Genomic DNA, 22,463 nt, shown 5'->3' with positions numbered 1-22,463 from the left:
GAGATGGTCGTCAAGCCCAGTAAGGCGGTCATAACCGTATAGTTTCGTGGTAATCGAACTTTCGATGCGTCGTCCAGGTCCGATACGGAGTTTCAATGTGCTCCCGAGAGCAACTGGGTTTTGAGATTGATCCTAGATTTTTAGGTAATGTTGGGTTAGTGATTCTAATATTTTTGAGTCTTGCAGTTCGTATAGAAAGTAGTTCAAGGCAAATCCATCAATTATTTAGTTTAGTACTTAACCAAATTCCGCCCTAATTATGACAGAATAAGGTCTTAGGACAGTTCTATGCCCCTTTTTGGTACTTTTAGTTAGTATATTATTTTAATTATTTTTTTAGTAGTTCGTCATCAAGTTCACTTCGTCTCCACCAAATTTTATGAGATTTCATATTGTAGAAAAATTCTAAAAATTCTAGAAGCAACAGCTGTCCAAACTAATAATTTTCAGACAATTGTCACAACGACCTATATTTAATTATATTAAAATTTTTATTATATTTTTTACTTATTTTTTTTATGAAACTAGACTTATCAAGCTTCAGGCTTTTGAATCACCTAAATCAGAGTTATATCGAGGGAGATATGACTTTTCGAAGTCGGACGAAAAACTACAGAAAATGGGCTGCCCGACCCGCTTGACGGCGAGGCCTCGCCATTGCGGCGATGCCATCACCGCTCAATGTCCTGTTTGGTGGTGGTTTCGCTACGCGATATTTGAAACGGGTGTATTTTTCAATCCGAAATGAGTTATGCGACGTGCAATATATAATTTTGGGATAGGAGAAGCTGCTCTATCCAAATAACCTATTTATTTTGTGAGATTCCAAAAGGTTAATGGTCAAAAACCTATTTTATTTATTTATTTACTAATTATAATAAAGTTTAGTTTAAGTATTGTTCTTCATCACTTAAACTTTAGGATTCATGTCTAATATGAAAGTACTTAGAAAATTTTGAAGAATAAGGTGGTAAAAGGTGAGATTTTGAAGGAAATGGGTTAAAAAGGAATTTTAGACTTTGGGATTGAGTTCTAAGAAGTTAATAAGGTGTTATGATCAACCCAGTGCCTAAGGACATCCATCCAGGACGTTACAATCTACCCCCCTTAAAAATAATTTCGACTCCGAAATTGGCTAAGGGTAATAAGTAAAGATTTTATTATTTCTTTTACCTAAGTTTTATTGATTTCAAGTTTATATGCATGGTAGGGTGTATACTATCTATACTAGTCTAGCTCAATTTAGTTTACCCTCCTTAAAACTTTTTTGTGAACCCTAATTGCTTTCCTTCAATGACTTCATTATTGACATTCTAAGGAAGATTCAGATCCTATTTAGTGACCTATCCCTATGCACAGCCTGGATCAATTTCCTTCAATCCTGGGCCAGTGGAGCAGGGGCCCACCATGCTTCCGCTGCGCCACTTTGATCCAATGGATGTATAAACTGACTTAACTAGATTGGGCTCATAATGTCCCCCCCCCCCCCCCCTCAAAAAAAATTTATTTTCACTCTCAAGGCTCAAGGATCTATGTCATGATCCGTATGTTGGAACAAGGTGTAATTTATGACCTATCCTTAAAATGAAATGGGATACGATCTCCCAATACATTGGTCTTCCTTCCATCAATGATGTGTGTTATGGCATTGGTACCTATGGTTATAGAAATGAGCTAAAATGATGAGTGTTATGGTTGATTCCAAGGACGGGTGTGAGTTTGTGGCAAGATGCCTAATTCTACCCAAGAAGAAACTTTTGCTACAGTCCCGACTTACCCTCATGAATCATGTCCAGTTTAATACCATAAGATAATCTATGCATTATTAGTACATAAGGAAGTTGGACAAAACAGGTTAAGGGGCAGATTATCCTTCTAAGTTCATATGCACAATATGTATGCCAGAATGGTCTGTGATTCGGGACCTAATCCCTAACTGTCTGTTGCCCATTTGAGAAATTTCTTGAGTCAAAAAAAGGGAAATCTCTATTGGCTATATATTCTTAACGCTTCTCAATGACGAAGTAATAAACTTTTAGTTGCAAGTGGTCGGACCAACACGGAAGGAAAGTTATGTAGTGGGTCTGAGCCGGATACATAAACCTTCTGCCTAGTCTATGATAGAAAATTTATCGTATCAGTTCTAAATCCTAATTGATCCCGATCTTCTGCTTAATCAAAGCATTGAGTTCATTGGTAACTACCAGGATTGAGAATTCGATTCAAACTGCGAATACTTCGCTTATATATAGTTTCTTTACTCCGTGTTCTCAATTGTAATAAGTCCTTGAGAAGACAATTCTAAGGGGTGTGTTGATTTGACCTAACGTTCAATCCGAAGGATATATAAGTTTTCTCTGAGCATGAATAGTTACTAATCAAAACAACCTTCTTAAGAGTTATTAAAGAAGCCTATAAGTATTGAGGGGATCCAACGAAGGAACGATGTCTCACTCCAACCTAATCAAACCAACTAACTAAGTCTATCTTTCAATTAACTTAGCATAATCAGTCATTTACATTCTCTAGTATAACTAATAGCCTAGCCTTAACTTGGGAGTAGCGGTAATCCAATAGTTAAAATCCAAAGTCTATGCTCATACGTTAAGCGATTTCATACCATTTCTAATACAAGAAATTGTTTTATCGTTTAGGGTCAAAAGTTGTCTGATTGAAATTGAGTTGCCCGAACTTGAATTTAACTACGCTCGAGCACTTCACATATGCCCATACCAGCTAAGGAGGTCATAGGTTCACGTTATTAATTTATTGGATTTCCTATACTGTTAGATCTTTCGAAATCTAGGAGTACCAACTCTAGGTCCAAAACTCTAAATGTCCCAACATTTGATGGTCATTGTAGTTTATATAATCCTCATTCCCAAGGTCCTAATTATCTCATTACTTCGCTCTAAAATTCTTAGTTTGGGTCCGTTTTTATGGTCCAATGCGCCCGTATTCAGGCCATTCGGATCCGTTTCAGGTTTGGAATTCGTCAACTAACGACTCAAACCCGTCGACTGACGACCTAGAGATAACCTAAGTCGATTCACATGATCAAAGATATGTTGTAGACTAAATTACAGTATTCAGTCTTGCCTGTCGGTAAAACCTTGGGATCCCACTGTCGTCTCTAAATTCCATCGCCCCCTTCCTAAATTAAAGTGCGTCAGTGTACGTCGTGTTATCATAACCCAAGTCCAGTTTAATCCAAATCATCATCTGATACCATCTTGTAACGCCCTGAAAATTGAGGAGATCGAGCAAAGCTCTATTCCCGAGTTCCAACGCATCACTTATGCAACAAGGATAATGATGTTTTAGATGTCGTCCATAGCAATGCATTAAACATGAGTGGGATTATACTGAAACAACATATCATACTCCAAAGTTAATATAATTTGGCAAGTGGAAGACTGAAATATATGCATTTAATTATGAAAACGTTTCACAAATTTCGAAGTATGAGTATGAAACCGGGCTAAATATATACATGTGTTGTTTCTAACCATATAAAATACAGGAAGTAAATGTGTTCAACTAAACAGTATCTCAGTAGTCCCTGCGCATCGGTATGAGATCTACATAGATCCGCCCGATAGTTGAACGTAAGAGAATCCTTCCTCCTCGCTTACGAAGTCCAACTCTACTGTATAGACTTCATCATCACCTGCATCTAAACGAGAGTCTGCGTGGTGTTTGAAAACACCGTCCCAGGTGGGAATGAGTAGCTAATTCAGTGGAACTATAAAGCAAAGGTTAACATGTTATCAATTCAGTCAAGCAGTAATGATAAAGCAATACAACAAGCATTCCTAGGTACTCTGATTAATGTAAGGATGATATATGTTAATGATGCATGCCCTCGCCTATACTCCCTCTGCGACATCATCTCACGATCACGGCATGTATCCCTTCTACTGTGCTTAACTCCTACGCCAAAGGCACATGCAATGCGGTGCATCTACGTGATTAGCCAAGTTCTTAATTAGATTTACTCATATAGCAGGTTTGGGAAGCTGAAGCACCTTCCTTTATATCATTTATCCAAACAATGATCTATCTAGGGTCGTCAATCCTAGGTAATCATATACAATAGGCAAGTTCACGAGTTTACACTGTACGTTGCTACGGGAGGCTCGTCACCTCAGCGTAAGCTTAATTCACACTCGAGGTCACACCACCAACGCCCTACCAACAGACAGTTTATTTTCAAAGGCTCATCACCAACCCAACTAGGGACCATAGCCAGGCTGTGCCGGGGTAGGCCTATTTTATACTCGAGGTCACTACGAGAGGCTCGTCACCTAATCGTAGGCCTACAGCTCGAATACAGTGTCTCATACCACCGTATTCGGCTCACAAGTCTGGTTTGCTCACTTGACACTACGGGGAGGCTCGTCACCCTAGCGTAGGCTGATAACTCGACCACGATATCCCATACCACCATGCCCAGCTCATAAATCTTAGCTGATCGTGGTACCAAGGTTAAACAGGCTTTTCACTGGTAAGTTAATACCTTAGATTCAAGTAATAGCGTCCATACATGATAAACATATATTAGGTCAATCAGGTTACTTGACAAGATCGACTGGTACGAGCTTACGTCGAATTAATCGTATGGAGTGCGTAAGCATTCCGCATGGCTTAACCACTGTCGATAAGCAACGTACGACTCGAATTCATCGAACGTGTCTTATGTGGCATAACGACCTCGGCCATTAATTTGGGAATCATTACCGATTGCCTAGACCACATCGTAGCCCCAATTACACTCCAAATAATAGCATTCACATGTGATAGTCAAAGATGGCATGTGACAACCAATCTAAATACAAATCTCATGTGAGCATTTCAACAAACAAATAGTACACATGTTATTATACATAGCCATTTTATCCATAAATCACATAGTAGTAAGATAGGTTACATAAAGGAAACTGTAACTATAGATAGAGGAATCGAGAATCATATCTCAATACCCTCATTAAATACATTACAACAAACATTTTCTCATTCAGGCATTTTATCAAACACTTAGACTACACATATCACATATATGTAATAAATTAGTTAAAATACATATTAAGCAAATCCTTCCACATAGGAGTTGCCACACGTATAATAATCATGTGTGTTGAGGGTCGAATATTGCATACTAGACCCCAATTACTACCTGGATTTACGAACATAACACCGCTTAACGGTTTATTTTAATCGTGTTTGTGATGCAAGGTGAATCTAGGAGTGTGGACTGGAAAGGACATTAAAAGCATGGATTTAATGCTCAGGCATCACCAAGGCATTGGACGGGGCTCCATAGGACCAAGATCGAGGATTTACATGCCAGAGATCAGAGAAATTCCAGCCACTCATCTTAAACAGGCCTAAAAGACATCCAGAATGCAAGATCATAGGGTTCCAACCATCTAATCGGCTTGAAACTCCATACGTGGCTTGAGGACCATAAATGAACCATACACGTCGAATTTCAGCTCCTGGATCACTGTGAAAGTGGCCCAACTGACAGATCAGCCACCAAAACATTGATATGGGGCCCACCTGTTATCTGGATATGCTTCAAAGTTAGTCTTGACGGTTTAAATGATATGACAGAATGGATGGACAGAGTGGATTTCACGAAAACATCAAGGTGGGACCCAGTTCACGTGAGTGAGAGTGCAAACTGTCGGTGCACTCACATTGCACCGAGTCAACAAAGCAGTCAAACTACGTTTGACCGAAATTTTCACCCGATCTCGTGTCTGTTGCTGCGAAAGGAGAATAAAGGATCGCTGCATGATCCCTGTGGGCCACCATGTGGACCTATAAGCTTAATCTGAGCCGTCCATCGAATCCGAACGGGTCGTCTAAGCCAAGAACAGGAGGAAAATCTAAAAGAAATGCAGAAGGAGAAAATCCAACTCTCCAAATGGAAGATTGACAGTTTTAAGAAAATCCTGTGGTCCTCATCAACAGAAGGCCAAAAACACATATTTCTAACCGAAATTCTGAGATGAATCTGGTGGCCGGTGTGGATTTCTTAAAAGTCAACTGAAGTGGGCCCCACCATCAACACAGCGCAAGAAATTACGCAAGCCTCTGCGTCCGTGAAAACTGACGTCGGTGGGGCATTATTCGATCTTGGCGGTGATCGGATTAACAATCCGGACCATCCATAAGATTCATTTGGCTCCTATCATCAAGGCCTAGGTGGAGAAATTTCACAATATAATTTGAGATCAGTTTCAATCGTTTAAACGTCGGACGAACGGCGGCGAGAAAAATCAGGTGGACCGCATCAAACGCAATTCAAGAGCAGTCATTTCCAACTGAAAATACTAGTAGACTCTAATGGACGGGTTGGATTTATTAAAATAGCAAAGAAGTGGGCCCCACCAACGTCGCAGCACAAACAGCACAAATCCCTATTTTACGCCCGGACGCAGCCGAATTTTACGGGCTGTGGTGTGGTCTCGGTGATGATCAGACAGTTGATCTGATCCGTCCATCGTGTAGGCTACTCAAAAATGTCCCAAGGGATGTTGATCTTCTGGAGGAACTACAAGGAAGAGTGGAATTATGAGGATCAGAATTTTACTGCGTAAGGGGTATATACGCACAGACCTTGCTGCGTAAAGAAATCTTCCACAGCCTACTTCTTTTCTGACTTTACCACAGCAGCTCCTAAACGAAGCCTTTTGTCTATAAAAGGGAGAGATCTGGAACGTGAAGGGGAAAACCGGAGGAGGGGAGGCTGGGAACGTGGGGTAGTTTTCTGACGGAGTACTTTTTTCCTTTTATTTTGACTATATGTTTTTCTTTTTTTTTTTAGAGATTTGCTAATCATGTCTACGGTTGGCTAAACCTCTTAGCTAGGGCTCCGAGGTGAAGCTTGTAGAGTGATGGGAGAATTTATGCGTGTGCCTTTTGTTTAGATTGAAGGAATTTTTGATTTAATTTTATTATGAAAATATTTTTAGTTTTTAATGGCCTATTGTGACTAAAATTACAATGGGTTTGCAATGGCTTTGAGTATTTCTTTTTCCTTATTTTGATTATGACGTCAGGAAGCCCTGTTGTTCGCCATTGTCTCCTGGACATGGTTGGATGGCGGTATCCTTTCTAACCTTCATAATCATTTGATTGGTTGGTAATTAGTTTAATTCCGTTGTTGACTTTGTCTCCTGGGCATGGTTTGGTGATGGAATCCATTCTAATTCATATACTTTTCATCTCTTTAAAATTATATCAGAGGAAGTTCAGTTTAATTTCCATGTTTTATGATGCAGGCATAAGATCTCCCTGATCTCTACAAGTGGATCCTCTGAATCCCTAGTTTCCTTCCTCTAAATTCCTTAAGTTTTAGATTAGTATTTCACTATTATTTCTCAAATTACAACTCAAATTAGATTTCATCTCATTCTAGTTTTAGTTCTAGTTAGTTTCAGACAACGTACAGATATCAGTCCCTTGGAATTCGACCTCGGTCTCACCGAGTTTATTACTACATCACAACCCTATACTTGGGGTGTGAATAATGTATTCCAAAACAACAATCATGGCAAGCACAAATCATAATTCTATGTTCATACAAACATTTAAACAAACACATGGAATGCATTTTAATCAACATAGTTTATATATAAGCATAATGTACGAAAAGTATCGTATCTAAGCATATGTGATAGCAATCAAGTCAGTCATAAATTATTAACTGACATTGAAAGCTTTAAAAACCATAACCTAAACGTTTATAGTCCACACCTTTCGCTGGTAAACCCGTATCGAGCTCAGTTTGAACACTACGGCTTTATCTCCTGCACAACGGCTACCTGAATCACGAAATAGGTTAGCTATTTCGTCGATTCATCTACTTAGATACATAAAATATATTAGGGTTAGGATTTCTTACCCATAAATGGATTCGGATTCGTCAGTGTAGCGACACGGGAGAAAGGATTCAGCCCGTGAGTGGTAGGAACAAATCCCGGCATCAAACCACAACTCTCTCTCACTTCTCCTCACTTTCTCCTTCTCTTTTCTCTCTTCTCTCTCTTAGGGTTATAAAATTCGTATGAAATGAGAGAGGGGTGGGTTAAGGTCCTTATATAGGTCCAGAACTGATGCAAATGGCCCCGGGGCCATGATATACTTAAGTTATAACCAAAATGCATTTGTTTTGAGCCAACAGATCTCATCTGGAGGTCCATTACCTGCACACAATCAGGGGTAAGTTCCCTGACAATGGATCTAAGCTAGGTTGATTTTGATCTGATCGAATTTATGGATCGACCGCGGGGGACCAGTTTCAGTTTAACGACTATCGTTACTTAATCAGGGCCATAAGTACACTGACATGTGTTGGACATTTTTTCTGATCCGAAAGTATAGTTGGGTCAGAATCTGACGGTTTGAAACCTTAAATTTGGCCTACAAGCGAACGGCCCAAATCACTTAAGTTTTAGTTTATTTTCTAAAGATATTCGCGTTTCTCACATACTTCGCTCCGAGCTTAAGTTGTGCATTTCGGGATACTATTTGAACTTAATTTCTGAGATGGTCATCAAGCCCAATAAGGTGGTCATAACCGTATAGTTTTGCGGTAATCGGACTTTCGACTCGCAGTTCAGGTCCGATACGGAGTTTCAATGTGCTCCCGAGAGCAACTGGGTTTTGAGATTGATCATAGATTTGTAGGTAATATTAGGTTAGTGATTCTAATGGTTTTGGATCTTACAGTTCGTATAGAAAGTGGTTGAAGCCAAATTCATCAATTATTTAGTTTAGTAGTTAACCAAATTCTGTCATAATTACGATAGAATAAGGTCCTAGGACAGTTCTATGCCCCTTTTTGACACCTTTAGTTAGTATATTATTTTAATTATTTTTTTAATAGTTCGTCATTAAGTTCACTTCGTCTCCACCAAATTTCATGAGATTTTGTGTTGTATAAAAATTTTAAAAATTCTAGAAGCAGCAGCTGTGCAAACTAATAATTTTCAGACAGTTGTCACAACAACTTATATTTAACTACATTAAAATTTTTATTATATTTTTTGACTCATTTTTTTATGAAACTAAACTTATCAAGCTTCAATCTGGATTTTGAATCACCTAAATCGGAGTTATATCGAGGGAGATATGACTTTTCGAAGTCGGATGAAAAACTGCAAAAAACGGGCCGCACGACCCGCTGGATGGCGAGGCTTCGCCATTGCGGCGATGCCATCGCCGCTCGCTATCCTATCTGGTGGTGGTTTTACTACCCAATATTTGAAATGGGTGTATCTTTTAATCCGAAATGAGTTACGCGATGTGCAATATATGAATTTGGGGTAGAAGAAACTGCTCTATTCAAATAACCTATTTATTTCATGAGATTCCAAAGGGTTAATGGTCAAAAATATATTTTATTTATTTATTTACTATTTATAGTAAAATTTAGTTTAATTATTGTTCTTCATCACTTAAACTTTAGGATTCATGTCTAATATGAAAGTACTTAGAAAAATTTGAAGAATAAGGTGGTGAAAGGTGAGATTTTAAAGGAAATGGGTTAAAATGGATTTTAGACTTTGGGATTGAGTTCTGAGAAGTTAGTAAGATGTTATGATCGACCCAGTGCCTAAGGACGTCCATCACCAAGTTGAGAAAAATTCGAAACGTTACAGTGTGATTTCTATATTAATAATGATATGATTTGATTAATGTGTTAGACTATGTTGATTCAAATGTGATAATCAAAATAATCTATACAATAAATAATTCATGATTACTTAGTGCATCTATTAATTGCATATATAACACATGCTGAATTCTTTGGGGACCTCCCTAGATGGTATCCTGATAGAATCGTTACCAAAAGCCCACTATACTAGTGGAAGTCTACTCAAGGAGTAGATGCGGGCCTTGGCTATGCCTACCAAATGGTAGAAGTCTGCTAAGGGGCAGATGCGGGTTAACGAGTTTTCAACTCAAGCAAGTGGACAGATTCCCACTTGATGCATTAATGCATTACATTTGCATTTTTTTAAAAAAAATACACTGGTATGATTATTGGCATTCTATTATAATATTGATATTAAGAACCATATCGGAAATTCTCACTAGACCTGGCCAACTTACCCTTTATTGATGTAAAACCGTACAGATGAGCAATTAGGGCGTGTTTGGATTCGCGTATAGTATTGTATTGCGATGTAATATTGCACAACGTGTATACTCCGAACATTGTACACTGCATTCATGAGTATTATCATAAAACAGTACAATGTTTGGTATAGAGTGACCTTGGATATCTATTCAGCGGATATACCCAATTTAGTGTTTATTCAAGGAATGGACTCCCTAATGCAAAAAGTTCGTAACACAGACCACATGTGTTAGTTGCTATGGACCACGGATTGGCTACTAAAACTTGACACCACCTAATAGATGGTGTCAAATGCTCTGGGGGGCACCAACACGATGTACGTCTTTCATCCAAACTGTCCAGGATGCAGTGCGCAATAAATCCACACCGTAGAAAACATGCTGGGGTCGACGAAACATCTGGATTAAGATAAATCTCCTATGAATCCTTCATTTGGGTTGTCTCGTACGCACGAAGATCAGTGGTTGTAGCACATATGTCAGGGTGTGGGCCAAAGACAACCGACTAATTTCCTTGCAGTCCACAGTACATAGATAACCCAAAAACAAATAATAATAACCTGATAATAGATAACAAAAACGTAATACATTTAATACAAATACCTAATTACGTACTTCCTTAAACTAAAAGAAAACATTAACAAAAAAAAGTAGAAAAAAAAAACGTTATGAACAAGTCAAACCCAGAAAGGCTTTTTTCTGAGTCCGAATGATTATGTGTTATATGCCCCAGTCATCCAGCGAAGCAATTGTAAAACATTGTTATCATCAAAGTGAAGAAACAAACCAAGATATCACTGCGTATATGAGCATCACTCCAATAATCATCTTGAAAATGGCATGCACAATCCCTCCTTCTGTATCAACCCCATACTCTTCCGAGTTGAGCTCATGAAGAAGGTGCATCCCAACTTCATCTTCAGGTCTTGAAGGAAAATGATGAAACGAAGTAGACTCACTTTCGACTCTTCTGGTGAGGCCTTTGATCCTGATTGCTGACGCTCAGATTGGAGTAACTGGATTAGTTGAAGATCCAACATTATGTTGAGTGGCCTAAAATCATTAAAGCCAAATGTCTATCTGTTATTTTGTTATATCATATGTTGTACAAAGCTGGTCATAGCCAGAAAAAATGTTCAATAATGAAACAGACCAATGCAAAAGAAAGAAAAATCCAAACTTTGAATTTCATCTACTCTGTCACAGCCGATGCATACGATTTAAATGATTGGTGTCTGCACCCACTGTATCCCTCTACTTGTGCCAGCAAGCTCCCAATTCTCATAAATTCCAGACACCCTGCCGACAAATACCACATAGTATTTTCCCATTTGTACCTATAAAAAACCCAATTACCATCAGTTTGGATGTGCAATTACTGATGAAGCTGTGTTTTTCCTAAAAGTATAGATCTAAAAACATCTCTCCTAAAAATTATGCAATGAATATTATAAATAGAAAGCTAAATTGAAATTCTATGTACAAAATAAACATGTTCTTTCTCACCTGATAATCACCCTTCAAACCCAGACTGACATAATAATACCCATCCAACAGATGGATTCAAATCCTAGTTATTGTGAAAAGAATATTACAGACCCTGCTCACTTGAATGAAGACTTATACAAGTTCCAATTTGATGATATGAAATCAGTCTTAAAAACCAACACTGATCAAATGCAGAAAAACAACAGACGAATTTAAGATTATATCAACCATAGCATTTGACTAATATATAAGAATGAAACATTGTAAGAACCAACATCTCCAAAACAACAAGTAGAACCTCTGTAATAGATCCAACCTCTCCAAAACAACAAGTAGAACCTCTGTAATAGATCCAACCTCTCCAAAAAAGCAACTGTAAACCTCTGTAATAGAGCCAGATAGACTTAAATGCAGGTCAGTGCTATAACCATGCTGCATGCATTGCCTAGTATATCATATGAAGTCAATTTAACTGTAGTTACATCTATGCAAATGACAAGTCACGGATTGATATATATATATATATAGCATCAAAATTACTGATGGTGCAACTATCAGCATCACCACAATCCAAAATTAACAACAAACCAGAGTAATCTGTGCTCCAATGAGCACCCATCCAATCCACCTTCACCACCCATCTAAACCCATTCTAACATAATGATTTTACAAAACAAACAAAAAGTTCAGTTTCATCAACTTCCTCACAAATGTTTATCAAACGCAATTTCTGTTATCAGACTGAGCCACTATATTCGAGGAGTTTTTATACCCACTCCTTTCTCCTCTCATGGCCCATCTTCAAGAAATATCTAGCGCTAACAAGATCCCCTTGCATCAACTGGGCAGCCCGTATTTGGTCATCGGGACTGAGACTATCAACTTCTTCAAGTATGCCCAACAGTCTCTGTAGTCTAGTCATTGTTTTGCCCTGAGACATTGTGATGGTAAGGGACTTGATAGCTTCAGCCACTTCTCCCATTCTATCACCGATGACATCACTCGGCTTACTCCTCTTTTGCCGGGTATAGCCTATTGCGGTTGAGTTAATACTTTTTGAGCCCCTAGAGGTCTCTACAGGTACTGTTCTAACACTGTGCACCTGTTGTGATCCATCGATGGCACGAAAGGCTGAACCACTGTCGTGGTTATCCCCAAAATCAGAGGAAAGGCAAACTGTCTCAATCCCAATATCATTGGATTCAGAATCAGTATTGAATTCATTTCTAGATCGACGACGACCAGACAATGGTGACGAATAAGCGGTGCTTGCAAATGAGCCATGGGCACAGTCGCTACCGAATATGAAAGCCAGATCGGTGAATCTTTCGATATGTTTCCCACGGACTTTTTTGACGAACGGATGTGACTACAAAACAGCATTAATGTAGTGTCATTAGCAACTTTTCAGCAATTTTCATTGATTACATATATCAGCTAAAAAGTTATAGCTATTACTTACCGTAATGTAGCCATCCCATACTTCGTCAGTTGTTATCACCATTTTCATCTGATTGTCCCAACCAAACCCGGAAGCATTGAGCATGTCTTAGACAGCCCAATAAACTCTCTTCAATGAACGCAAGCGATTTGAGATATGTTTGTTCTCTAAATGAACACCACATCTAGTAGAGATTTCATTTATTGTGGCCTTATAGGCCTCAGGTTTGAAACTCATATCACTCTTTCTTTCGAGATTCACCTGTTCCACTAGTGCATCCACTAGTGCATTGTCCATATCATCCGACCATTGAACCCGACCAGATATCCTACTACCTGTATTTTTCTTAATTTTGCTCGGTGTGGCGTTTCTCTTACTTGGGCTACCAAATTGTTTACTCGGTGTTGCAGATGATTTTTTAGGGGAGGATGTATCCCGTGCAGGGGAACCCGATTGAAACAGAGATCTTTTCCCCTTGTACGAACTCTGTAGGAAATTTATATTACCTACGCATTTGTAACGGTTAATGGGAATAGAAAAAAATGATATTAAGAAACATTGCAGATATCTGTTCTCACATAATGGAGAGATGATGATAGGATATTAAAAGTACCAGTTACCAAACAGTCTAAGTATATATACTATAACATCCATGCATGACCCATCAGTAGCTTAACCATAAATTCAGCAACTATCCCAAACCAAAAGAAATGATTAATAAAAAAAAATTTTGCTGTTACACAAAATAACAATATACATGTCCAGAAACTTAAAATTGTCAACGTCGCTGCCGGGTCCGAAGGAGACTGTCATTCCACATCCTATCTGCAATGTCATCCCTCTTTTTCACCCAGTCTTCCTTTGCTTTATCAGTCACGCGAGATAAAGCGCGATCTTCTTCGGCTGCAGTCATGTCAATAGGAGACGGTGACATTTCCTCATCACTGTCTGCAAAATCATCAACTATCGCTGAAAATCCATCATCACCACACACACGAATGAAGTTGTGTATAACACAGCAAGCTATAACAATCTTTACTTGGGTTATAAAATTATACTGTGGTGCGACACGTAGTATAGGAAAACGGCCTTTCAAGAGACCAAAATAACGCTCTATAACATTTCGGAGCTGTGCATGAAGATAATTAAAGAGTTCTTTCTTGTTAGCAGGCTTTCGTCCTTTTCGATACTCATTCAAATGATATCTGACACCTCAATAAGGTGTCATAAACCCAGGAGAATGCGCATATCCCGCATCAACCACATAGTATTTTTCTACACAAACCAAGTTATGTATATTAAGGATATGACATTTGCCATTGTCTTACTCTTTAAGGAAATAACAACAATCTGTATTTACCATGAGGAACAAGGAAACAATCTGGTCGACGAGTTAACGCATTCTGCAAAACACGAGCATCAGAGGTTGAATCATCCCAACCCGCAAGCACATATACAAATTTCATATCAAACGTACAAGTTGCCATTACATTCTAAGATAGAAAACCTTTCTGATTTCGAAAGGTGGCGCTGGCTTCCTTGGCCAAATATGCAGGGATATGAGTCCCATCAAGTGTCCCAATACAATCGTACAAGAAATTTATTATGAATTTTAAGTTATTAATTACTATTTAGCACACATTCCATTTAATTTATTTCTGAAATAAGAATTGTTTTACCTGAAAGTATGACGAGCACATAGGATTATCGGATATCTCTTTCAGAGTATGTAAACCTGAGAACTTTACATATTTGGGATACAGTCCAATTACAGCATCAACAACTCTATGAAAATAACGACTGATTGTTTCACAAGACCTTGAAAAACGATGACCAATGACATGATTTCGTACATTATGGCCGATAGTGTGAATAAACAATACCACCTGTTCTTCTATGCTATACCTCTTTAAATCTAAAAGTAAATTTCTATATCTAATTAGAAAGCACAATTCGAAGAACTTATCCCGACTCATTCTTAGCTGTGATAGGCACTCAGCATCACTTTTCTTAATGATTCCATTTATGAATTAGTCCTCTCTATATTACCACCTCTAGGCGTAGCCTTTATACAATAATGTCGATAATATTCGGCAGCTCCCATGACACACGCAGACGCTGCAATCGTCGTTAATGCAGCTGCTACTTCGTTTTCATTCCATTCACTACTGGAGGACTGATCACAATTAGATTCACCACTATCAGACCCCATAAGACAGAAGGGTCTGTCACCTGTTATTCTTTTCAAGATTTTCTATTTATTAGTGCAAATGACAGTATAACATAATTAATACATAATAGAATTCAGGTACACAGAAGATGAGTTGATTTCAATGTATATGGATTCTTTAGACGAAATCAAATGTGCAAATTATATCTAACCATTCAACATATTACAGTCAAGTCTCAGATATAACACATGATACATCTCCAATGAACATCTCCAAATAATACCATATCGAACAATCATCTGAGTACATAGTTAAAATGATAAAGGTGTATTTATCAAATATAGTATACAAAATGTGATATTAGCTGTTGATCCTTCAGAGATATATCACAGGAAATGAACATCTCCAGATAATACAGTGGATACAATCAATACAAAGTTTCAGAGGAAGATGCATCCTATCAGCCATATGTAAAAACGAGATCCATGCAATTTAAATCATGTAAGAAAGAAGATAGAATATTACCTTCAACAATGAAATACCCTCTGGATGTTATAGACGCAGCCCAGAAAATTTTCAAAACTTAGTTCTCTCTTCTCTGTTACATTTCGTGGAAGAATATAGAAGACAAAAGTGTCTTTTATAGGCAACCAAGAAATGAAGTTAATTTCGGTCGGTGAAGTTCATCTACTCACACACTCTGTGACATGCACAAGTCATGTCGAAGGTGTCGGGAGGTGAATCCATCTCCCAGATACTCTTCTGATACGTAGTTTAAAAATAAAGATTTCCTTCTGAAGAATATTGTCTCTCAGGTGTATTGCATACTTTAGACTCTTCCTAGGGTACAGGAGAGAACTGTCTCCACAACCCTAATCGACTACTCTAACAAAAGAAGGTGCATGGAGAGAATGTATATCCAGAAGACATAGAATGCATGCTGTCATGTAAAAACAATGATCGGACTATACTTGAGATATTGCAAACCATGGAAAATACATTACCTGCTCTTTCAGAGTCGGTGAGAATGATGGGTATATGGGAGAAGAATATCGATTTTTATCACGATGAAGCAGCACAACAGTTCATTGCATCTTCGTCTAGGCTAAAGCCAAACATGGGTACATCCCAGCTGACGTCCCAGATTCAAACGGAGAGGCATGATCTCCTCTTTCGCAGTATGGCAGACAAACGGAGAAGAGGGAAGAAGATATGCACTCGTGCAATGGTCTCTCAAGACACCATAGGAAAGGGGATTTTTTTTTCTTCCAACCTGGTCTGCAGCGCAATAAAGTCGGTTGCACTGCCCGATATGAGGAGACGTAAGAGCAGTGACGCGTGCCCATCCGTTTCTGTTAGGAGACGTACTTAGGGCGGCGAGTGTATATTGGATTTTAAATCCAATTCAAACATGCGTTAAAGTAATATTTTAAAATAAAACATTACTGTATGTTCTGGGCCTGCGATCCAAACACACCCTTAGTTGATAGGTTGGCACAGGAACAAGAAGTTATGGTTGAACTGGTGCACAATACAAGTGAGACGTAGTCATACCTATCAGAAGAGGAACTGGCCACATTTGGACCATTCATAATTATTTTATTAGAATTTTATATGTTAGGATAATCTGATTAGTTGTAAGATTTTAAGCATTTGATTGATTTTATTTAATTAAATTGTTCTAGGTCTGCAGCAAGTATTCATTGGTAAGTTGTATTAACTGATGGACAAATTTATGGTGATTGAATGTTTATAGATATTGAGAATGGACAATTGTTAATAATTAAATCATTGTGTGAATGATTGTGAATGGACCTAGTTGGAATCTAAAAATGAATATTAATTTTACCTCTAAATAATTGTATAATAGAATGAAATTAATTCACTTTGTGTACGAGTTGCGATTCGAAACTCGGATCTGAGGGCGCACACTCTATACTCGAATTTCGAGGCACGGCAGAAATAGTCTATTGAAATTAAAATCATCAACAATCCACATATCAATGCACCAAAATGTCGTCTGATGAATGCGATTTTATTTCAGGGACTATTAACCTACAACCAGTCCATTGTAAGCCATATACCGAATGTGGTCCATTTTGCCCATACTCAATAATCAATACTCTTTAATTTCCTTTTTATTTTCTCAGGAATCGGCATATTATCAGTTCCTTATGCACTCTCACAAGGAGGGTGGTTAGGCTTCATCAGCTTATTCGTCCTAGCAACGGTTTGTTGTTACACGGGAATATTATTACAGAGATGCACTAACGGAAATGCACAGATTAAAAGCTACTCAGATGTTGGGGAGCGTGCCTTTGGACGCAAAGGAAGAATAATAACTAGCCTTTTTACGTATCTTGAGTTATATTTGGTTGCGATAGAATTCCTAATTCTTGAAGGTGATAATCTAAGTAAAGTACTTCCCAAAGCAGGCATTGAAATACTAGGCTGGAATATCAAAGGAAGAAAAGAACTCATCATGCTTGCTGGCATTATAGTTTTGCCAACAATGTTTCTGAGGAAATTAAGTCTACTAGCATATATCTCTGCTGGTGGGGTTCTTGCTTCAATTGCAGTGGTTGTTTCAGTGTTCTGTACAGGTGTAGAGAGCGTTGGATTTCATCAGAAAGGAAGGCTCTTCAATTTTAGTGGAATTCCAACAGCAATCAGTATATATGCCTTCTGCTATGGTGGGCACGCGGTTTATCCAACAATCTATGCTTCGATGAGAAATAAAAATCGATTCGCCTGTGTAAGTAAAACTTAAATGATTAATGCTCGTTTCTCAGATTTGGACATTTGGGTTATGCTTATGGCAATCTGCTTGGGTCGATTCGCCATGGGAAGCAGCTGGTGTAACATAAACCTTTCAGGGCCCTTAATGATATGTGTGAAGTCCTAAATCATGTAAGGACTTCGATTCCAAAAATTACACCCATCCAAAATTCATGTGGACCACACCATATGAGACGGTCGGAATATTTCAATGGATGTTTCCATTTAACTTTGGTATTTTCGATTGGCCAGATTGAATGTTACACACACATCACAGTGGGCCCCACAAAGGCATATGTTTCTCGTGGTATGAAGACGGAAAGCGTGTTGGAACAAGAAGGTGAATTGCCTTGTAGAACGAATGGCCCGATTGAGCGAATCGCAGCAGCATTACTGTTGGACAATTGACAATTTTATTTTATTATTATTATTTTATTTTTTAACACTTTTCATTTGCTAAGATGTGGCTGACCTTCGATCGTGATGTTTCTCATTGCAGATTTTGCTGTCGTGCTTTCTTCTTTGCACGATTAACTACGGAACAATGGCGGTAACAGGATATCTGATGTTCGGAGATGATGTAAACGCTCAAGTGACATTAAATCTCCGTGCCAAGATGGTTAGCTCAAAGATTGCCTTATACATCACTTTGATCAACCCCTTCACTAAATACGCCCTGATGGTTGCTCCAGTTGCAATGGCAATTGAAGATATGCCCCGGATAAATAACAGAATCATTAGCTCCCTTTTTATCTTTTCTATAAGAACTCTTTTAGTTATTAGCACCGTCGTTGTAGCCTTAACAGTTCCATTTTTCGGGTCTCTTATGGCTTTTATAGGGTCATTTTTAAGTAGCATGGTTTCGATGGTGTTGCCATGCTTGTATTATCTAAAGATTTCATCCGGTCGTGGTTGTAAACTAGAGTTGGTTCTTGTATGTGGGATTCTAGTAATGGGAGTTTTGATTGCAATCACTGGCACTTACTCTTCAGTAAAACAAATTGTAAAACATTTGTGAAAAATTAAGGGATTTGATATAACTATATATCCTTTATATATTTTCCCTTCGTGATTAGGTCATTATATGGTTTTACCATATGTTTTGGAATTTAAGGAATATATATTTAGTAGAAAATGAAACCAAGCTGAAATTTTCAATATAAAGAACCAAACATGGAGGTATGTGTGTTCAATGCATCATTTGGCATTGTGGAAATGGCTAAAGATGGTAGCCTCCCTCATTGGAACTCTTGAAATTTGGCCATTTGGCCTCATGCATAGAAATATTGGGTTTACACATGTAAATCAACATACACCATGACTGTGGACCACCTTTGATTAAGATCTATCGTTCCTTTGACAGATCTGATCTGATAGGATTGTCCAGGTACAGTGCATCAATGGCTACAATCTGATATGAACTTATGAACTGATCAATGCATGGATCGTGATAGAAATATGCAGTTCTAGCCAATCATCCATTGATCGGGATCTATTCTTAAACAGTAGTTCGGTTGGAACTGACTAATATTGGTCAGTTAATTTAGACATATCGATGTGTTCTTGTAGATGATCTGGTTGGATCCAACAGTGAACATCGATCAACATTTGGACCTGAAGTGATCTGAGTCATTGATCTTGTTTTCAATGGATCTCATTCATTGGAAACCATATTGGGCTGAAACTTGAACCCTATCTTAATTAATGTGTTAAAGAAATCTAGTGGCTCAGATCAACCGAAAGGTTTCCCAATCTAAAACATCAATCACAACAGTCGATGGTTGTCACACGATCAGATGTGAGCCACGCTAGTGGCTGGCCTGACAGGCTTGTAGGTCTGGCTCCCTTGGGGCTGGGCTTGATTGTGTTCATTTCACGTTCCAACCATTAAGATGGTAGTATCCTCAATGAGGAAGAACCATCTAAAAATTTGAGCATAAACGAGTGCACAGATTAGAAGATCTAGTCAATTCAAGTAGGTTTATAGCTGACATCAACATTGAATGAATTTAGAAACTAATATTTGTTTGCATGAGGCAAAATGGCCAAATTTCAAAAGTTGCAATGGGGGAGGCTACCATCTTTAGCCATCAGAGTGCCAATGATGCATGGAACACAAATACTTCCATGTTTGGTTCTTTATATTAAAATTTTCAGCTTGATTTCATTTTCTACTAAATATAAATTCCTTAAATTCCAAAACATATGGTTTGACCATATAATGGCATAATCACTTCTTAAAAAGGAGGGGAACTATATAAATGATAGTTATATCAAGTTCCTTAATTTTTCACAAATGTTTTACAATTTGTTTCACTGAAGAATAAGTGCCTGTGATTGCAATCAACGCTCCCATTACTAGAATCCCCCAAACAAGAACCAACTCTAGTTTACCACGGACGAAAATCTTTAGATAATACAAGCATGGCAACACCATCAAAACCATGCTACTTAAAAATGACCCTATAAACGCCACAAGGACTTTGCTCAATGGCCTCAATGGCTTATCAGGTCTCTCTCTCTCTCTCTCTCTCTCTCTCTCTCTCTCTCTCTCTCTCTCTCTCTCTCTCTCTCTCTCTCTCTCTCTCTCTCTCTCTCTCTCTCTGTTGAATGAATTTGTGACGGCATTGTTTTTAGGACCTATTGATAAGCGAGATTCCATGAAAAAAAGAAGAAAATTTTTTTTGCAGTCATTATTTAATGGTCTCCTAACGTACTATTTAAAATGGATTCCAAGGAATTCCATTTTAAATGAAATGATGTATTTTATTGAAAATCTCCTATTCATATTCATTGAAGATCTCAATACTGGTCGGTGTTGTGGGCCCCACCATGTTGTCATTGTTTTATCCACTTTGTCAATGCATTTTACAAGTTTATTTTAAGGCTTAAGCCTAAAATGAGGCACCAATAAAAACTTCCTAGGACCCATTGTAACATTTATTTGCCATCCAACCTGTTGATTAGGTCGTACAAATTCAGTGAAGGGAAAACATAAAGATCGGTTTAATCCAAAAAATTTGTCACTACCAAAGAGTTTTTAATGGTGAGTGTTGTGGTGTGGTCCACTTGAGATTTTGATATGTCTCACTTTTAGTCTCATGCCCTTAAATGAGCTCGGAAAATGGATGGACTGCATGGATAAATCGCACGCATCATGGTGGGGCCATAAAGCTTTTTGAGCGTACTAATTGGTACCAAACTAACCTGGGCTAACCTGGGTACAAGAATGGTGACTATCCAACCGAAATCCTTTGTGCAATCAATTTAAAGCTACTCCCATCCCTTCTTAGGATTCGGATTCCGTAGTAACCTCTCCAATGCTCAGGTCATTACTAGTCCATGTTGGAAAAGCTTTATAAGCCGCACGATAATGTATGTGATTTATCCATGCAATCTATCCATTTTCTCAACTCATTTTAGGGCACGACCCAAAAACTTATGCAGAACCAAGCAGTGGTGACTGAATGCACACCATTAAAAGCATCTTGGGCTCCACAAGTTTTGGATCAAGTTGATATGACTTTTCCCTTCATCCAGACCATTGTCAACATAGTAGTAGGTTGGATGACAAATAAGCATTACGGTGGCACTCTATGAAGCTTTTAATGGTGGGTAGAGGTGAACACAAACCAAGCTAGCTTGGTTAGCTCGCTTGGTTCAGCCTGATTTAGTTCGGCTTGGTTTGGCCCAAATTGCGTGTTCAGGCTAGGCTGAGCCAAAAATCCCAGCTTGTTTCAAAATCGGGTCGAGCCCTAACTATATGCCAACCTAGTTTGGTTCGATTTGAACCTTGGCTCAATTCGGCCCGATTTATCATAGTTTGGATCCGTTGAGTATGGATGTTGTGTGTGTGTGTGTTGTGTTGTGTTGTGTGTGTGTTTGTAGAGAGAGAGAGAGAGAGAGAGAGAGAGAGAGAGAGTCATGCTCACCTATGCACCTACGCACGTGCGCACCTTTGTGCACATGTCATGGGCGTCTAATCCGAACGGTCCATGTGATGCAAAATCCCATGAAACCTCAGGAGGAAAATTTTCACCCTAATCTAAAAGTCTGGTGGGCCATAGGAAAGAGAAATGCAAATCAAGGGAGGAAACTGTTTTCATTTTTCATGGCCCACTAAAGTTTTGGATCAAAGTAAAAATTGGGCCCAGAGGGTTTCATGGGGTGCTGCTTTACGTGAACTATTCAGATTTTGGAGTCACATCACGTATGATGCGTTCTCAAAAAAGTTCACACGAGTTCTGTACGAACTGGTGCGCGGCCAAGCATTCGGCTATATATATATATAACAAACTAACTTCTAAGTTTGCAACCTTATCCAAGTTCTGATCGAGCAGCAAACGCCATCATCTCCTCCTCTCCCTCCCATTTACCCTACATACCCTACCCAATGTCCTGCTCTCTTCCTCTCCTCCTCTCCTTTTCTT

General features: G+C 38.5%; 1 protein-coding gene across 1 annotated transcript in view; it reads left to right on the top strand.

Moving 5' to 3' along the window:
* The window catches only part of LOC131231341 (amino acid transporter AVT1I-like), a 31,788-nt gene extending 12,350 nt beyond the window's left edge, over window positions 1-19,438 (top strand). Inside the window, exons 2-3 of the mRNA XM_058227513.1 lie at window positions 17,406-18,010; window positions 18,533-19,438. Of these exons, the coding sequence (XP_058083496.1) occupies window positions 17,406-18,010; window positions 18,533-19,051 (1,124 nt within the window). The 3' untranslated portion in view covers window positions 19,052-19,438. The remainder of the gene's footprint in view (window positions 1-17,405; window positions 18,011-18,532) is intronic.
* The last annotated feature ends 3,025 nt before the right edge of the window (window positions 19,439-22,463 follow it).

Source organism: Magnolia sinica, chromosome 2, assembly GCF_029962835.1.
Source record: "Magnolia sinica isolate HGM2019 chromosome 2, MsV1, whole genome shotgun sequence".
Taxonomy (NCBI): Eukaryota; Viridiplantae; Streptophyta; class Magnoliopsida; order Magnoliales; family Magnoliaceae; genus Magnolia; species Magnolia sinica.
The sequence above is the reverse complement of the archived record's forward strand: the minus strand, read 5'-3'. Positions and strand labels throughout refer to the sequence as shown.